General features: G+C 59.4%; 1 protein-coding gene across 7 annotated transcripts in view; it reads right to left on the reverse strand.

Moving 5' to 3' along the window:
- PTPRF (protein tyrosine phosphatase receptor type F) overlaps window positions 1-18659 on the reverse strand; it is an 85492-nt gene that overhangs the window by 28659 nt on the left and 38174 nt on the right. For 4 of the 7 annotated variants that reach the window (XM_035018796.1, XM_035018793.1, XM_035018794.1 and 1 more), the window contains exons 7-11: window positions 11864-11974; window positions 8134-8145; window positions 2851-3120; window positions 798-1379; window positions 408-544 (exon numbers count right to left, since the gene is read on the reverse strand). In XM_035018796.1, coding sequence (XP_034874687.1) covers window positions 408-544; window positions 798-1379; window positions 2851-3120; window positions 8134-8145; window positions 11864-11974 — 1112 coding nt within the window. The remainder of the gene's footprint in view (window positions 1-407; window positions 545-797; window positions 1380-2850; window positions 3121-8133; window positions 8146-11863; window positions 11975-18659) is intronic. The other 3 variants (XM_035018798.1, XM_035018795.1, XM_035018792.1) reach the window with 1 other exon arrangement.

An 18659-nucleotide genomic window follows, 5' to 3' on the forward strand; every position in this document is an offset into this window, starting at 1 on the left:
GGGCTGCAGCTGACCCCCTCTGGACCCACTGTGGCTCCAGGGCTGGCTCCATGTCACACGGCCACCTGGACTGCACAGGGGACACGGCGCAGCCCAGGCCACGGACACCTCGCTGACTACACAGCCATGAACGCCTGAGACAAGGGCCTCCGGTGGGGAATTTGAGGGCTCTGCTAGTGCCATGTGAGCCACAGAGCCGAAGAGACCCAAGGACAGACCTGAGGACTCTGCCCCCAGCACAGGGGTGACAAGGACTACAGATCATACTGGCCACGTGAGCCCCAGGGCCCCAGGGAGAAACCTGGGGCCTGTGTCCATACAACCACAAAATCCAGAAAGCCTGCCGGGGTGAGCCCACCACAGACAGAGGGGCCCTCCTCCGTCTCTTGTCCCCGCCGAGCACTCACCTGCTGGCCTTCATCCTCTGCTGCCCAGTACACCAGTTCATACTTGACGATCCGCTCCTGCGGGGGCAGCAGCCATGAGAGCTGGATCCTGGTGTCCGACTCCGCCTCCGCCTGGAAGTCCGCCGGTTGGGCAGGCACTGCAACACCCCCACGCCAGGCGCCGTGAGCCTTCCCAGTTTCCCTCGAGGGCAGGGGTGCCCAGAGAAAGGAGGCAGGGGAAGACGCCCCCGCACCCCTGCCCTGCATCCCAGGCGACCACACACGTGGGGAATACAGGCCCTCCTCCTCCCGCAGCCCCTGAGCCCACGGCCTGAGGGCAGGGGCCCCGCCACGGCCTTGCCCGCCCCGGCTCCGCTGCCGCCGCCCAGCCGGCGTGCTGCCCGCACCTACCTCCCTGCTGCGTCTTGACCTGGATGGTGGGGCTGGGAGGGCCGTCGCCCACGGCCGTGAAGGCCAGCACGCGCAGGCTGTAGGTGATACCAGGCAGCAGGCTGCCCACGGTGGTGAGAAGCCCTGCATCTGTGTTGTGCTTGTGCCAGGCGCTCAGGGGGCGGCGGGAGTCGGGCGTGTAGTAGACGCGGTAGCCTCGCACCAGGCCGTTGGGCTCCTCGGGCGGCTCCCACTGCACCAGCATGGTGCTGGCGCTCAGCATGCGTGCCTGCACGCGGCGCGGGGGGCTGGAGGGCGCCTGCTCCCCCGTGCGGGCCCGCACCGCCTCGCTGGGCGCTCCTCGGCCAATGCTGTTCACCGCCAGCACGCGGAAGGCGTACTCTGAGAAAGGGCTGAGGCCGCCAATGCTGTAGCGGGTGGTGGCCACGCCATCCACCTCCTGGAAGGGCCCCTCCGCACCTGCCGCACGGTACTGGATGCCATAGTAGGACACAGGCTCAGAGTTCCCAGAGTCCCAGGTCAGGGTGACGCTGGTGGCAGTTGTCTCTGTCACCACGAGGTCAATCGGAGGTTTCGGCAGAGCTGGGAACAAAGTGGGAGGCTCAGAGCTGCCTGAGGTCATGACCCCAGGAGCCAACCCTGCCCTTGGTGTTACCCAACCAGAGTGTGGTTGACCTCCACAGCCCACCTTGAAGAATGGCCCGGAAAGCTCTAGGTGACCTCTAAGGGCACCACCTAGTGGGGGATGGTGACACTTGTCAGCGCCCCCAGGGGCCTTTGGTCACCTAGTGTCTACCTGCACCACTTCCAGAACTCACTGGATCCCCTCCTAATAGACCCAGAGGTGGTGTAGCCTGACTGGGTCTCGTGCAGATGGAAGGCGCACAGGCTGGAAGGTGGAGGTCTGCCTCTGGGGCTTGCCTACGCTCACCTGTGGCCACTCACGTATAACTGGGGTTGGTGTCGGGGACAGACGTGCCGGAGAGAACAGCCTGGATTTTAGAGTGATGGGGCTGCTGGCCCTACACACCTGTGGCTTGGCTCAAATTGAAGGTGGAGAAGTCCCAGACCCACAGCCAACCACTTAACAAGTAAGTACCAAGTGCCTACTAAGTGCTGGGCACTGCGCTGGGGCTGAGGACACAGGTCGCACAGTTGGGTCATATGCCTGCTCTCGTTTACATTCTAGGGTGAGTGGAAAGCGCCGAGTCCATAATCATGACTCTGGGGCAGGCAAAGAGAGCGGCAAGCAGGATGCTGAGCTGGGGCAAATCCACGAAGGCCTCACAGGGCTGAGACCTGGACAGTGAGAGGGCCAGCATGGCGAGGGCGCCGTGAAGGCCCGGTGGAACTGAGCTGAGCCAGTAGGGCCAGGCGAGGGAGTGAAGATCCCGGTCTTTACCCTAAAAGCAATGGGAAGTCACTAGAGAGCCGTTTCTCAAAACAGAGCGGTGACATCCTGCTTGACATCTTCAAAAGATCATCCTGGTGGCAGAACGGAGGATGGCTCTGAGCGGGGAGGAGTGCGCGTGCCTATCCCAGGGCTCAGGTGGAGAGCCCACGTCCCCATGGCCATTCTTTCACCACATCCTTGCCAGGAGGCTGGTAAACCTGAGGGTCTGGTGCCATGTGTAGTGGCTAGGGGGCCGTGCTGAGGCATCAGACCCCCAAGGGTTCAAGTCCCTGCTCTGTCATTTACTCCCACATGACCCTGCACCTCCGTTTCCTCATCTATACGAGGGGGACGGGAATGTCTACCTCCCAGGGTAGACACAGACTGAACAAAGTGATCTGTGCTTGCCACCACGGCATCTGCCCCCAGGACGTCAGGCCCTGTTGGCTATGATTATGAACACCAAGAATTACAGAAACCCCTCTCTCCACCACTGAGGGCCAGCAGGACCCCAGGGGGCACCCAGAAGAGGGCAATGACCCCTCGACCTCACCCACCCCCACAACAGCCGCGCTCACCTGCTACGGGTGCTGGGACCTCCTGGTGCCCTCCACAACGGGGCAGGCCACAGGCCACGGCAGGCACGCGTGTGGCACTCACCTTTCACTGTGACCTGGGCTGTGGCCTCGATCATGCCTAGAGAGGAGATGGCCACGCAGGTGTAGTTGGCAGAGCGCACGACATTGCTGAGCTCCAGCACATTGCGGCCGACCGGCATCTCATCCTCCTTGGTGAGCTCCTCGGCCCCCATCATCCACTTCACGTAGGGCATGGGCGCGCCCACCGCAACACAAGTCAGGTTCACGCTGCCACCCGGCATCACCTCCTGGCTGCTGGGAGGGATGGAGAAACGAGGAGCCACACGGCGCACTGTGGGAGGAGGGAGAGAGACACTCACAGGCCGGGCAAGACACTCAAGAGGATGGAAGGGCAGGGGCCCCTCATCCAGCCCCTCTTGTCAGAGCCGAACCCACCTCAGAGACAGGTGGGGCGGAGTCCCTGGGCCCCAGCTTACCACCTCCCATCCTGCTTTTGGGCTAGGAGTAGCCCTCACGCTCAGAGACTGGAACACGAGAGATTCCACAACCAAGCTCCCATTTTACAGCCTAGGAAACTGAGGCCTAGGAAAGTCCTGCTGTCCGCCCAGGGTCACACAGGGACTCAGTGCAAGGTTCAGGCCTCAGGTCTACACTGCGGGCCTCGTCGGGGCCACATTCCAGGTTGCCTTCCAGTGCTTGTCCCTACCTGCTCCTGCCCCTGCCCCCACCGTGGGTCTCCAGAGGGGCTAACTGGGGCACCAGTGGGAGAAGCCCAGGCACTGAAGGGGGGAGGACCTCAGAGCATGGCTGGGGCAGGGCAGAGGGGCAAGCCAGGAGTGACATGGCCACCTTCTCTGCAGTCACTGCCTCCACCTCCCGGCCATGATCCGAGGGAAGAGATGATCTCAGCCATGCTCCAGGCATAGCCTGGGAATCCAAGGGGAAGGGCCGCCCCTCAGAAGGGGCTGGGCAGGGGCAAGGGATCAGGGTGGGCCAGGGACGTGGTCCGCGGGCAGGATGGGCATGACGATGGCAGTAACATGATGAGGGCGCCGAACAAACGGCTTTCTGCGTCAATGAACAAGGGTCTCAAGGGGGAGGGTGGCTGTGCCTGGCCATGACCTCCGGCCTTGGGCTTCCCAGGCCAGAAGCTGTTCTGAGCTTCCCAGGCCAACGTGCAGCCTGGAACCCCCCAAAGTTGCAAGCTTGGCACAAACATTCGGAACATGCAGAGGGAGGGCAGTCAGGCAAGACCTAGCCGTGGGCAGGCATGCTTGGCGTGCTGACGGGTCATGCAGCTGGTGGGCCGAGGCTGAGGTGTGTCCTTCACAGGCACCCTACAGACAGGGCTGGAGAGGTCAGGCAGCGAGGCTACGTGACCAAAAGGCACCACTGAGAGTGCGTGTGGGTCTCCGAGGACCCATGCTGGGGAGCCTGGCATGCAGAGGACCCGAGCCGTCACATCAGGGGCCCCTCCACTAGAGGTTCCAGACTCTGCTGCTCGGATAGCCTCAGACCACAGAATCAGAGCCGGAAAGAACTACAGAAACCGCCCGGTCCGACTCTGACCTCGCTGCACTGGGGTCAGGCTGTGGCCCAGAGACTAGATATCCAACGAACCACCAGGTCCTGTTAACGGATGGCCCAAGGTGTCTTTCAAACCCACTAATTTCTTTTCAAACCTAGAGGCTACCGCCCCCACCAGAGCCTCAGCCACCGCCCTCTCTCGGCACCGCTGTATCAGCAGCTCTCTTCCAGAACCGGCTCTCCACCAACAGCTAGTGCGAGTCTGTTCACATCACCTCTCTGTTAAAAACCCCGGCATGGTTCCCTCAGTGATTCCTCAGGCCACACGACTGGACCCCACCTCACTACGCCCCTGCCTCAACTTTCCACACTGCCTCAGTCCAAGGCCTCCGGACAGAACCCCCAGGCAAGCCATGTGTGACTGACATCATGAGCTGAGTCCCCTCTGTGCCCCCAGGCCCACTGGGGGCTCAGTGTGTCTCGTGGACAGCTAGTGTTCTACCTTACAGAACCGGCCTCCTCCTTTTCTTTAGGGGAACCACCTCTTCCCTCTGTCCTTGCTATGTGGGCCACGTGACCCAGATGTGGCCAACAAGATACAGCCTTTAGACTTTTGCAAAAACCATTAGAACAACAACTTTCTCTCTGTACTGCAGTGCCCAGCTTTAAAGGAACTGAGGACCACCTTTCATAACACATGGGAGAACACGCTGGAGAACAAAGAAGTCAACTGTAGAGAGCAGAGCTAAGAGACAAACACAAAAGCTTGATCAAACTGTTTAAATATCTGGATCCAGCCCTCCCTGACACCAAATCTACTTCTACATATTTTAGTTTGATAAGACAAGAATCTCCTTGTTCTGCTTAAGCTGATTAAGTAGGTTTCTGTCACTTGTCCCAAAGCTGGGAGTCCCCACGGAATGATGACAGCATGTCATCATCGGCAGAGACTTCTGCATGGCAGACAATAGGTGGATCCCGGGCATGGCTGGCGGGGGGGACCCACGACAAAGAGCACCCTTTGAGCACTCCCTCAAATGGCGCAAGAGTGAGACCAGGAGGCATGGACATTAGCATCACCCAGCCTGGTGCTGCGGGCCCTCCCCGAGCTCTGGAGCTGGGCCTGGGGGCGGGCCGTGGGAGGAGAGGCCTAGGCAGGCAGGTCCGTCTGCTGACCAGGCCCAGGTCTGCTGACGAAGGGAGGGGTCCAGCACGGCCCTGGTTGGAGCAGGAAGGCACAGGGGCACAGCCTTAACTGATCAGGTCTTTATTCTCAGCCAGGGGTGGCCCATCTGCTCTCTGTTCACAGGCATCAGAACAAGCTCGGGAAGGGAAACCACTCTTGAGCTCCTACTCAAGGTGAGGAAAGTTCCCTTGCTATAGATCCCATCACCTCCAGACTGCAGACAAGGGGACGGACTTAAGACTCGAAACTTTTAAGTGACATGCCCAAGTTACGTATTATCAGGAGGTCGTCAGTGTGATGAAAAGCTCACACCCTTTTGAGGTCTGGCTGATAGGTAGATAGGCTGATAGGCACGATCTCCCACAGCTCAGGCTCATCCTCCCTGCAGTGTGAGCGAGGTTAGGGTATGTCTATGGAGGGAGGGTGGGGGCAAGAAAGGTAAGACACAACCTCCAAGGATCCCGAGAGCCAGTGGGGCCCTGCGTCCTGGACCTGCCTGGACAGTCACCCCCATCCTGATGGCCGGGCGTGGCTGGTGCCTCCCCACGGCAGTCCTGCCGCCACTCCTCCCGCTGTCCCAGACACGAGGCCTCCAAAAGGGGCAAGACTCGCCCTGGACCCGGTCTATTGACAGAAGCAACAGCAGGGAAGAAAAAACCAGAGCCAGGAAAAACGCACTCAGGGTCTGATCTTGGGCTCCAACAATGCCAGCCTATTACTGTTCCCCGTGCATCCTTGCTGCTGACATTTTATAGACAATTTCCAGAACAGGGCTCTGCCATTTCTGGATTATATTTCAACTGTAACTTTTAAGTCTAATTATTTGCACTGACAAGCCCGTATAATAGGGCGGTGTGGTGCCCGAAGGCATCGGCATTCAGTGGAGTGACAGCCTAATTGCAGGGGGAGGGTGGCCCCGCAATCTGCATTCACTTGCAGGGATTTCTCTGATGAAAATAACACAACATTAAGGAGGGGATAAGGGGCAGGATCCACTGTATCAAGATAAAATAACTCTTTAATAAATAACCTTGTGGCTGCCGCAGAGCAGTAATTAAATGCCGGCGCACTCGGCACACAGTTTTAAGTAAAGCTGGAAAAATGTAAGATGTAATTATCAGCGCCAAACAAATTACCAGCCCGGCAAATCCCCCTGGAATATTTAGAAACTCATTTCTGCCTTCCCGTTAAATATTTGTGCACGTGCTTTATTTTTGGTGGGACCACAGAGGGGGAAAAGGGGAAGGGACCAGGGACCAGGGCGGTCGGGGGACAGCGAGGACGGGGAGGTGGCTGAGGGCTGGGCTGTCTCTGCTGATGACTGCTTTCTGAACGCCCCGGCAGATCCGCCCGGTCAGCGAAATGGTGTAACCTAAATGCCCCAGAGCTCAGGAGTGCACATGGATGGATGCTCAGGGCTGATATCTGAGCTGAGGCTGCAGCCCTCCTCCCAGCTGGCTCCCTTCTCCCTCCCTTCTCCCAACTGGCTCCAGGCTACGGAGATGCCACGCAGAGGGGAGCAGGTGGCCCAAGTCTGCTCCCTGGGGCTGAGCCTAAAGCCCAGCGGACAAGTGAGTCTCCTCTGACCACGCAGACCATGTGACACAAGAATGACCGTTAGCCCCTGCTGCCATCCCCAAGACTAGGGGTAGCGGTCTGGCCCTGAGGGTGGGGCTGAGCACCGAGTCCCACATGAGAGTGCTCTGGAGGGGGCTAGAGCAGGGTCTCCGGGGAGCCCTTCCCAACCTGTGGCCGGGCTGGGGCCTCCTCTGTGCTCCCATGTGGGCCTCACTGAGTTGCAGTCAACTGTCCAGTCTGGTGGGAGCTCCCCAAATGTGAACGCTCGGCACCCAGCACAGGCCTGAGGAAACGGGAGCGGGCTTGGGGGGCCTGGGCAGAGGGGCCTGGGGCAGGTGGGAAGATCTTCATTTGGCTCTGGTCAGGGAGGGAAGAGACAAGAGTGTAGATTTCCTCCATGCCTAAGATGATGCCAGCCACCTGTGCCATGGACACCAAGCTTCGTGAGGCAGATTGGGACTGGCCGCCCCACTGAGCTTGGGGGGTACCTCAAGGTCAGGGCAGACCTGTGGGACTTTTGTCCTGTGCTGTAGGACCTTGAGGTGTGAGCTCATGCTAGATTAGCCTTTTCCCTGGGTCTTCCCAGTGGCTGCGGCTGAGCCGGGGCAAAGGTGGAGTTTAGGGGATGAGGTTGTGGAAGGAAGGCCCCACAGGCACGCGTGACGCACTACAGCTCTCACAGCTCCCCCGACCACTTCCGAGCCCCACCTGGAACGGACAGCTGGCCCGGCCCAGGCATAAGGGCGGGGCACAGTGTCCTGGCATGCACCATGCCTGCTTGACCGCCCCGGCAGGGGGGCCCAGCTAAGGGGACATGCAGACACGTGGCACATCAGGGACCCAAGCAGCAGAAGCATGCAGGGCAGGGGGCCTGCCCACCCACCCCTAGTCCTGCCGGCCTGCCGGCCCAAACAACGCAGAGCAGAGCCCGACCGGCGGGCAGGCCTGGCTGGAGCGAGCCCGAGGGAGCCGACTGAGCCCGCTGGTCCCTACTGACGGGAGCATCCCGTCGATGGGCGAACTGTAGATGGATAAGAAGTGAAAAGGACCAACCTTCTCGCTGATCTGAGAGATGAGAGTTTGGGTTGATGGCAGAGTGCGATGAGGATGAGGAGGGAATAAAAAAAGACAAGGAGAAACACAGAGAGAGTAAAAACAGGCCAACCTTCATCTGCCCACACAGCACGGACATGAGACAAGACTCTTGTGCCCCACGCACACGCACGTGCACGCAGGTGCGCACGGACCACGCCGCTCATGAAAGACTCAGGACTCATGGAGGACACGGTGGACAGGGCTGGGTCCCACTGGCAGGTGCCGGGATACCAAGGGCGGGACAGGGAGGGGTGGAAGGGGAGCACAGGCGGGCCCCCATGCCTCACGCACACCCCACGGCTCGACAGACCCAGTGAGCTGGGCTTTGGGGTCGGCCCCCGCACCCACCAGCCCACAAACCCACCAAGGCACACAGGCCACTAGATTCCCACCACCTTGAGGAAGCCCCACACTGCACTGCCCCAGCGTGAGGAGCTGGTCTGGGCACCTACGGGCAGAAAGGCTGTGGAGACACCGCCCCGTTTAGAGACAGCTGTGGCCAGCAGCCAGTTCCCTGCAGAGAAGGGGGACGGTTGGGGGCAGTTAGGGCACGGCCACGCCCTGGCCCCTGGCAGCTCCGCGTCCTGAAAGCTGGAGGAAAGAGACGCTGTGGAGGGAAGGAGAGGGTGAGTCACTCAGAGAGGGAGACAGATGGTGACACAGGCCGGTCCACCCAGCCTGCCTGGGCCTGCTGGACTGCGGGTGCAGCTGCGGGCAACTGAGCCAAGGCAGATGTGAACGGAAGACGCATCCCCCAACAGCTCTCCTGACAGCAACAGTGGTCACCGGCCACTAAGCGCTTCCCGTGTGCCCGCCACTGTGCTGGGGGCTTCCCACGCACTGTCCCGTTACATGCGGCAGGTGCCGGGGCCCAGAGAGACAGTGGGGCCCTCAGAGTCCGGGGGACAGAGGAAGGATGTGAGAAACTGAAGACCAATCCAAGGAGGAGATGTGGCCTTGAGCCCAGTGGACACAGCGGGAGAAGAAGGGGATGGAGGGAGATGAACACTGGCAGGAGGCTGTCCATCTAGAGCAGTGGTTCCCAATGTGGGGGGTGGGGAGGGAGCCCCCCAGGTGACACCGGTCAAGGTCTGGAGATGTTGTGGGCTCTCATGACTAGGGGTGCTGCTGGCATCTAAGGGGCCAGAGCCCCACATAACTGAAAGTCATCTGGCCCCAAGTGTCAATGTGCTGAGGCTGAGAAACCTGGGCTAGAGGCCACAGGGGCCCCGATGTTGAGGCTCCTGGCAGCTGGAGCCCAGTGGCCTGGAGGGGAACAGGTGCCTGCTCTGGAAGGGGGTCTCACAGCCGCTCTGTGGCGCTGGGGGATGTCTCCACGGGTGGCCCACTCACAAGCAGGCTTCAGGATAGAGCTGGTGGCCAGCTTGGGAGAGGCTGTCTCAGAGGAGCTGGGGCTGATGGGCCCTCAGTACCGCTGGGGACAGAACGCGCGGGTTTTGCCAGGCCTGAGATTAAAAGCTTTTGCCACACCAGAAGCAAAAGTCCTAGGAATTGGCTTTCTAGATGTCGCCAAGTCTCCTTAGTAGGGTGTGTCCTGGGGCTACAGGGCAAATTGCTCTTGACAAAACAGGGCAGGTACAGGTGCAGGTGGGGCCTGGCTAGTGGGCGGGTCTCAGGCACAGAGATAGGACTGGCCCGTGGGCATCAGGAACACGTGTGTGAGAGAGGGAAAGGCAAGCAAAGCCGCGCTGGGACAGCCTGCCTTAGGGTCCCTGGCAAGTGGGGCTAGAATTAAAGAAGCCCCCACACTCACTGCCCAAAAGGCCTGTGGGTGTGGGTCGGAAAGGTGATTTAGGAAGGCTTGGTGGGAGTGGAGAATGGGCCATGTCGGGACCCTGCCTGAGCCCACCACGTGGGGCTGGAGGTAAGAGCTCCCTGGTCAGTGCCTGAGCTGTGGCAGCTAAGCTCAGCTCATCTCCAGAGAGACCCCCCCGCCTCGCCTCAGGGCTGAGTCCAGTGTGAGGGTGACTTCAGAGAATACTACCCAGCCAAGATAATAATGCAGGGTCCATCACCTATGTCTGGACCTTCTCCTGCAGCTCTGGTCCAGAAAGTGTGCCCATTAGACCATGCCCATGCAGCTTGCTTGGGTTTCTCAGAGGCTCTGCTGGGCCGCTCCTCTCCCTGGTGCAGCCGCATACAGCAAAAGGCTTTCTTGGGACCTCCACTCTTTGGCCCTGTGATCTTTTGGAAGAAGTGTTCGGTCAGGACCACATAATGGTCCGGGTGGAAGGAGGCAGGTCTTTGAGTAGGGCTGTTCCAGCGCCTCCTCCCTAGGAGGGGGACTCGTCAGAGCCCCGTGCGCCCATCAGAAGCTCTGCCTGGAGCAGTGTGGGGGAAGGCTGTGCACTTCACAGCTCTCCTCATCTCGGCCATCCGGGTGGCTCTCGGGCTCCCGGCCTCTCTGTTCTCATGCTGTTCCTTAAGACAGGCCCTGGGGCCACTGAGGCAAGCACTTGGTGGGCAGGACACCTGACAAGGGGGCCAGTGGGAACCTCCCACCCCACACCCCCAACTCCAATGAAGTGTCATCCATGGTCTCTGAGACACAATCTGCCCGTCACCCGATGGGCTGGCAGCCTTGGCCTCTTGGGAACCTTTGCCCCGACATGGAGCAGCTCCTCAGTAACTACATGGTTGATGGCTTAATTCTCTCTGCCTTGTCTGACCATGTGGCTGGCCCTAAAGAGTGGGACAGGCCGCTGACACTGCCTGGGCGGACAGGCAGACGACCCCCTGGAGAAGCTACACTCAGCACTTAGTGTGATGAAGTCACCGCTGCAAGGAAGCCGTGTCCACTTTCCTTTTCAAATCCCCCGAGTGGAGATAGTTTCACTTGTAATGATGCCCGTCTGTGCAGGAGGGCTAAGTGAGGGGGTGTGGGGGTAGGAGGGGCTCCTAGGGCCCCTCCCGGGCACTGTGCATGTTCTCAGGAAGGAGCGGGTGGCCAGCTTTGGTCACCCCTGGGCTGTGAGCCTAGCAGACACTGGACACTCCAAATCAGTCCCCAGGCCCTCTCTGCTGGGTCCCTGGACTTGTGAAGATGCACGGTCCACCAAGTCTCAGCAAGGAACACCTGAAACACAGTAGGTAAGCTCACCTACAGGGGCTCACAGCTGCCTCAGACTGACCTTCTCTACAAGGGTCCTGACTGGTGACAAAGCACAGCTAGCTCCTCCTCCAGGAAGGCCCTGGGCAGACCTGGCCAGAGGGCAGGCTCACCTGGCCTGGAGCCCTCCCTGCTGGGGCGGGCAGGACAGACTCGAGGACTACCAGGGACGTATGCCCGCGTTTACACACAAATGAGTGTGCCTGCTTGTGCACACGCACGCACACACACGCACACAGTGAAAAGTCTGCTTGGAAGGCTCTAGACTCCCGTGGGGCTCTGGCACACGTGGCAGGACCTACAAGAGATACAAATGCTCCCAAGAGTTGCTGCGTCCCAAAGGGCCTGCAGGGAAGGAAGGCAAAGTGGCGGCGGACACCGGGAGTCTGCCCAGTGGGAGCTGCTGCGGTTGTTCTTGCTGCGGCAGAAAGAGGCAGGGAAAGGAGAACCTGGGCCGAGGGCAGCCCCCACTGCCCACACCAAGGGCTCCAGACAGCGTGCCCAGCAGGGCCAGTTCAGCTCCGTGGAGACAGGGCTAGGCACTGCCCACATCCTTACCTCGCACATACAGGTTGGCGGGGGCCGAGTAGCGAGTGCCTGCAGAGTTGGTCGCCACACACTCGTACTTGCCTTGGTCCGACTCCTCGCTGCTCTCAATCTGTAAGGCACCTGCGGGGACATAGCGACAGTCAGGCCTGGATCGTGGGGAGGAGTCTTGATGGCATTTGGGTTTGTGTTGACCAGATGTTGAAGATATCGGGGCCACACCTGGGCACCAGTGTTGCCTCCAGGAAGCTCTCCCTGATGAGCCCCCTGGCCTCGTGGCTGGAAGCAAGCGTTGTACTCTGCAGCACAATCCCGCTTGTCTTAACCCTGCAGCCTAGCAGAGCTTGCCGGCTGGGCTGCGGGCTCCATCCCATCCCCTAGCTCCATGGAGTGCCCAGTCCTGGACTCCAATCCTGGAGCCCATTTGCCAGTGAGCATGCCCATGAGTGCTCCCAGACCTACCAGCCCTGCCAGGCCACGTGGAGCCAGGCGTGGGTGGGAGCAGCCTGGGTCCCTGCTGGCCTGGGAGTTAGCTGCAAGCATGCAGTGGCCCTCATCGGGCAAGCGCCTGGGAGTCTGCCGCCCACCAGAACTCCACAGGAAGGAAGGGGTTTGCTCTGGGGGCCTGGTGCCCGGCAGCCTCTGCTCACAGCACCCATCCTCTCCTCCCACCCGGCCCCCACCCCGCCGGCCCCACCCATTCCGGCTCCTCTCCTCAGCCTGGTCCCGCTAAAGTGCTTCGACCCACCGCGGCTGCTGCATAATTCAGGAGGCTAATGGAGGCTGTAGCTCCCACTCGGGCCAGTGCCTGGAGGGGCTGCTCTGGCCGCAGACGGACAGACAGGAGCCAGGACTGGGGGGGAGGCAGCTGAAAAGGACCCTCACAGAGGGCCAGTTCTGGCAGGTCCAGGTAGGGGAGTCCAAGGCAGCAGGAGGTGGGGGGTGAAACCACTCAACGTGGCCACCCCCCAGCTCTGGCAATAAACACTTGAAAACACCGTTCTTGAGAGGACCCCAGGCAAGCCGTCTGTGACAGTAACACCCCGAGCCACAGGCAACACCCCCTCCCTGGAACAAGCCGACAGACAATCAAACCCACACAGGACAGTCCAATGGACACTTAATAACCCCACAGCACACAGCCTGACAGAAAACCGCCACCTGCACAGAACAGCCCCTTCCCAGGCCTCAGGCTGGCTGACGGTCACCACACCCACAAAAGACACAGACAGAACCTGCCGAACCCCACCTGAGCGGCCTGGATGAGAGCCACAGGAGGACTTCCAGGTCAATACTCTCATGGCCCAGGCCCCAGGGGAGGACCACCATGGGTCCCAGCTGCAGCCCCTTCACTGCCTGACACCCCTCTTCCATACCCAGACCCAGGGCAGCAGGAGGGGCCCTGAGCACGCTGGGGGCTGGGGGCTGGGGGCTGGAGGTGGGAGAAGCACCTGCCAAGGCTTAACCCCGGTGCAGGACAAAGGGCTGGCCTGCTCCATGGTCCTGCCTTCAGCCCTTCCCACTGGACATCAGGGAGCAATGCCAAATACCCATCTCCTGCAAGAACAGCCCTGATGGGCACCCAACAGGTCATGTGTATGGGATGGATGGATGCTGTTACAGAAAATATTCCTTCAAGCAGGTGGGGTCAGGCTCCCGGCTGGGGGCGGGGGGTGCTGCACTAGGTCAGCTCAGCTGGGGAGGGAGGGGAGACCTGGTGGCTGGTGCCAAAGGCAGGGACAAGAAGTAGTGGCTGGGTGAGACCCCTGCCGGGGGAGGAGGTTCCCTTGTACGGAGAGCTAGACCTGGTCAGGGACCCAACACAGCCCCTGAACCTGGATGCACACAGAAACCCCATCTGGAACCAACACCAAGACCCAGTGGCAGGGGCATCAAGAGCTAGTGCAGGCGGACAGGATGGGGGGGGTCTGGAGGGCGAGTCTTGGCCTCGGAAGGTAGCGGACCAGATGCCCCACAGGGAAGCAGTGGCTTCTCTCAGCCCTGGCTTCTGACCTGAGACCACCCTGGTCCTGGACCGAGGATCTAGATGTGCCCAAGGACGCTGAGGGAGGTGTGAAGAAATGATGTGAATATAATCAGTCCAGAAGCAACCATTTTCCAGTGGGCCTGCTCCAAGCCAGACACGGCCCAGACCCCTGTCCCTTCCTCTAAACCTCATGAGTCGTGAGGTGGGCCCTGGCCCCGATTTAAAGAGCAGGAAGCAGACTTCTGCGAGGTGGATCGCCTCTCTGAAGGCCACCCAGGTGAGTCAAACTTGCACCCGGATCTTTGAGTCCAGAATGTGATTTCTGAAGCCCAAGCCAGGCCACAGGGCTTTGGGGCACGAAAGCAGCCAGGCTCGGCAGGTCCCCATGTCACTGCAGCACCTAAAGTCTTCCCTGGGTGCTCTTCCTCACATGTGCTGGGCTACGGGGATTTACAGGATGGTCCTCACCCTGCTCTAGGGCCAGGATGTTAAGGGAAGTCAAGCAATCACTGAGGGACCCAAGAAAAAAGGAGCTTCTTAGGAGGAAAGGCGAGGCCTAGTCATGCTGCCCCATCTCCTGGGAAGACTCTCCATCTGTGGCCAGGCTTGGGGCTCAGCACTTGGCTTCCCTGTGGGAGCTGACAGGCTCCCTTCTGTGGGATTGGCCTGGAAGGCCCGGGACGTAGGGCTTGCCATCCCCACGGCAGGGCTCAGCTGAGTATTTCTACAGTCCAGACTTGCAATGGATGAGTCCACAGGAGGGAATGACCGAGAGTGAAGGTGTGTGGTGGCCGGTGGTGCTGAGGGGACCGGAGCTGGAGATGAGGAGGCTGGAGAGGTCAGGATGGGGATGGGGGAGGTGACGAACTGGACGGGATGGAGTGGTGGTGACAGCAGTGGCGTGTGGCGTGGCGAGATGCACGGACAGCATTCTTACCTCTGATTGGTGAACCACCTGGCGAGGTAATTTGAATGCAAATAAGATCAGAGAGAAGCATTAGTACAAAAGGAAGGAAAGCCACAAAAAGCCAAATCAGATAAAATAAAACATGAGAAAGGGCCTTAAATACACGGAGAAATCAAGGCCTGAGTTAGGCCGACGCAGGTGATAAGTGCACAAGGGCCAGGCTGAGCCAGGCCGAGTGTGGGTGAAGCGGGGTCCCCCAGGTCAAAGGCACTGTTCTGAGGCGGGCAGGGGTGGGGACTGGGGCTGGGGTCATGGGGCCGGAGGTGATGGGAATCAGGAAGGTAGAGTCGGGGCTCCTGCAGACCCAGCTGGCTGAAGCCAATGAGGAGAAAGTCAATAAAAGAGGGAGCAACCCCACTCCTTAGGGGCACCCACATGTCCCAGGTGGGCAAGATTTCAAAACAAAGCACTTACCAAAACCAACCAAGGAGGTTAAGCACACAGAAAGGGCTAAAGGGAGGGCCTGCCGTAGGCCACCACCAGGCCAGGTCTCCCTCATGCAGACACACCAGCCCAGCCCTGCCGTGGGACTTGGGGTGAGCTTACAACCCAGTGGCGGATGCCCCGTAGAGCCCACTCAACCCAGATAAAAAGTGAATGACCTTTGAGCTTCCCCACAACCAGACTGGCGAGAGCCAGAAGCCAAGGCCTCCCCCTTGCCTGTTCAGTGCCTCAAGCCCAGAGGGCCAGACGCACACTCTCCAAATGCCCCATGCAGGGCTGCTATGAGGTCTGAACAGCGGCCTCCTCTGAGGCTGTGCTCAAGCCCCATCTACTCCAGCCTCATCCCGAAAAGTGAGGAGCCCATGGGTGGGCCTGGGCCCAATGCTGTCCACCCTGCCCCTCTCCCCACTCTGCCCACTGCAGGGGAGGGAAGTGTGCCAAGGGACAAACACTGATCACTCTCTCATTGACCTTGATGACACCTGCCTAGGAGGAAGTACCCATGTCCACATAGGAATGATGAAACAAGCTGAGGAATAGTAAGTGGCTTCCCCAAACCCAAGGTCACGTGGCCTATAAGTGCCGTGGCAGGAACTAACCAGGCCTGCTGCACAGGCTTCCCACCGGATTAGGCTGCCTCCTGCAGACACAGAGGCTGGAGCGGGGGCAAAGGCAGTTGCTGGGAGCTGGGCTGGGTGTGGAGGGGCTGCAGAGAGTCTGGGAAGAACCATCATCACAGTGATCCCCCAGGCATGGTCCCGGGACTGTGAGTGTCCCCGAGACCCTTTCAGAAGATCCACAAGGTCAAAACTATTTTCATGACACTAAGAAGTTATTTGCCTTTTCCACTCTTGCTCTCTCATGAATATACAGTGGAGTTTTTCAGGAGCTCCGTGAAGTGTGATATTGCAATAGACCAAATGCAGAAGCAGACAAGAGAATCCAGCAGTCTTCTATCAAGCCCCCAATTAAAGAGATTTGTGAAAATGTAAAACAATGCCACTCTTCTCACGAAATGTTTTTGTTTTAGAATACAATTATTTTTCATTAAAAAAAACTTATTTAACATGTAATAGGTTTTTAAATTATTTTAACATTTAAATATTTAAAACCTTTTCTTAACACCTAATATGGTAAATTTTGATGGATAAAACCTACACAAACAAAAGCTCTCTGAGGTCCTCTAATATTTACAATCAGAGGTCCTGGAACCAAAAAGTCAACAACCGCTGATCTACTTCTACAGGGTAGACCCGGCCTGGGAGGGGGTGGCAGTGTAAACGGTCCAGGCTTCTGGCCTCTGCTCTCCCAGAACCTAACCTGCTGTGTGACAAGTCTCTGGACCTCTCAGAAGAGTCATTTCTCCACCAAACTGAAAGAAGAATTTGCCTTACCATTTTACAGGGTGGGCGTGGGAGACTGGACGGCCCTAGGAGTCAGCGCTTCTCCTGAGAGGTGCCAGTGTGCTCAGGCCAAAGGAAAATAAATCATGACCCTGCACCGCCAGTGTGCCCTCCTGCAGACCCAGTGGAGGGGTGGGGCAAGTGGGGGGACAGGCTCTGCCGGTCAGAGCTGGGCCAGCCAGCAGGGTAGGGGACAGCAGCCCTCAGGCCCACCCTGGAGTCTGCTCTGCGCCTGGCTCTGGGTCCCATCTGCCAGGGCCAGTGGGCCCTCTCCCGCAGCCAGATGCTGGCATCTCTGCTCAGGCCCTGCAGTCTCAGCTCAGGTGTCAGAGGATGTGCAAGGAGACTGTGCTCCGCGTGAGCACGTGGATGTGGTGTATCAGGTTGTCCTCAACGGTGATGGGATGGCGGCATGCACATTCAGGCCAAGGGGACGAGCGGAGCAAGGGAGGTTTCCTCGGCGCCCTGTCCAGGCTTGGCAGAGCGTGTGGGCCACCAGCTCCTTTCAGGACCCGGAAGTGGCTCTGAGCCCCACTTGGAGATCAGCCTCTGCTTGCTGCCCCAGTGACACCGTCTGCTCCTGACTTGATTTCCACTCTCCCTGAGTTTGTCTCCGTTCCTCCTACACCCACCCTGGGCTTCAAGGTCAAATTCCCAGGAGGCTCTTGTGGCAGCACGTCACGTCGCTTTAGTGAGGAAAACGCCTGTGGAGCAGAGCTCAGGCCTGGGCGGCGCCCACACTAGCGGCCCCCCCACCCCAGCTCCTGTTCCGGGCGCCATGCCCCGTGCCACGGCCTGCAGCTCAGCCTGCAGGTGCCTCACAGGTTCTGGGGGACAGCTCAGGGAGGGTGTGAGATCTGGAGAGGACAGGACTGCGGAATCTGCAGTGCTCACAGGGTCCAACCATTCCCCAGGCCCCAGGTTCGGCATTTGTGACGCCAGAAGGCCTCCGGTGACTGCACAGGGGAGCTCCCTGGCCCTGGATCTCCACGTGTGACCCCAGGGGCTCCCTTAATTCAGCTGTAAAGTGGGCATGATAATCACAGCCTGTCCTACTTCTCAGGGCTGCGGGAGAATCGAGTACAACAAAAGGCAGGGAAATACTTTGTGATCCATTGGTGATGCGTAAACTGTGAAGGTCCCTGTAACCAGCCGAGTACTTGGAGGCCTGATTCCCCTCCACGAAGGGAAGTCCCTGTCAAATGTGCGGGGACTGGCCCCAGCACCCTTTTACATGGTAATAGACAGGGCCAGCAGCTCCTGGAGTCAAGGGCCTGGTGCCAGGGCCAGGCAGGAATGGTGCGGGGAGACAGTCCTGTCTGTTACTACAGAGGCAGGATGATTAAGTCCCCTCAGGTGCCATCCCAGGAACTGGACCCTGGGTCCACAACCCTCAGGTTACAGCTTCCACGTAGCAGCAAAGGTCAAATAAGGTCCTCCTTGGACCTAAGAAGCAGGGGGAATGGACATTTGTCTGCAGGGACAGGGCCTGAAGGTCTCGTTCACGAGATACCTGTGCTATAGCTGGGCTTGTGCTGGGAGCTGAGGGAAACCTTGCAGAGGGGAGCCAGACCCATGCCCTCCCTGCAAGGAGTGCCAAGCCTAAGTGAGCAGAGCTGGAGCCAGGCAGTAACAACACGGAGTGGGGTGTGTCTTGAAGGAGTAGGCCTTACTTAGGCACAGAAGGGAGAGGCTTCCTGATTTGGTGAATTAGAGCAGACGGCAAGGATGGGGTCAGGGTGGCTCCGTGCAAGTGAGGGGAGGCCAGAGCCCTCCCCCATATGCCAGGCAGCGAACTAAAGCTTCGACTGCTGTGGTCTCGCTTAATCCTTTTTAAAGGTGAGAGAACAGAAGCTCAAAGAAGTTAAAGAACTTCATGAGGCCACAGAGCTAGTAAGTGGTGTAGCTGAGACCCGAGGAGGTAAAGCTGGCGACCTGAGCTGGGAAGATCAGGAGGGTTCTGTGCGCCTCGTTCAGGAGCAGGTGCCTGGCCACGTGGGCAGCTGG

This window comes from Mirounga leonina, unplaced genomic scaffold (assembly GCF_011800145.1).
Source record: "Mirounga leonina isolate KUSES-001 unplaced genomic scaffold, KU_Mleo_1.0 Mir_173, whole genome shotgun sequence".
Taxonomy (NCBI): Eukaryota; Metazoa; Chordata; class Mammalia; order Carnivora; family Phocidae; genus Mirounga; species Mirounga leonina.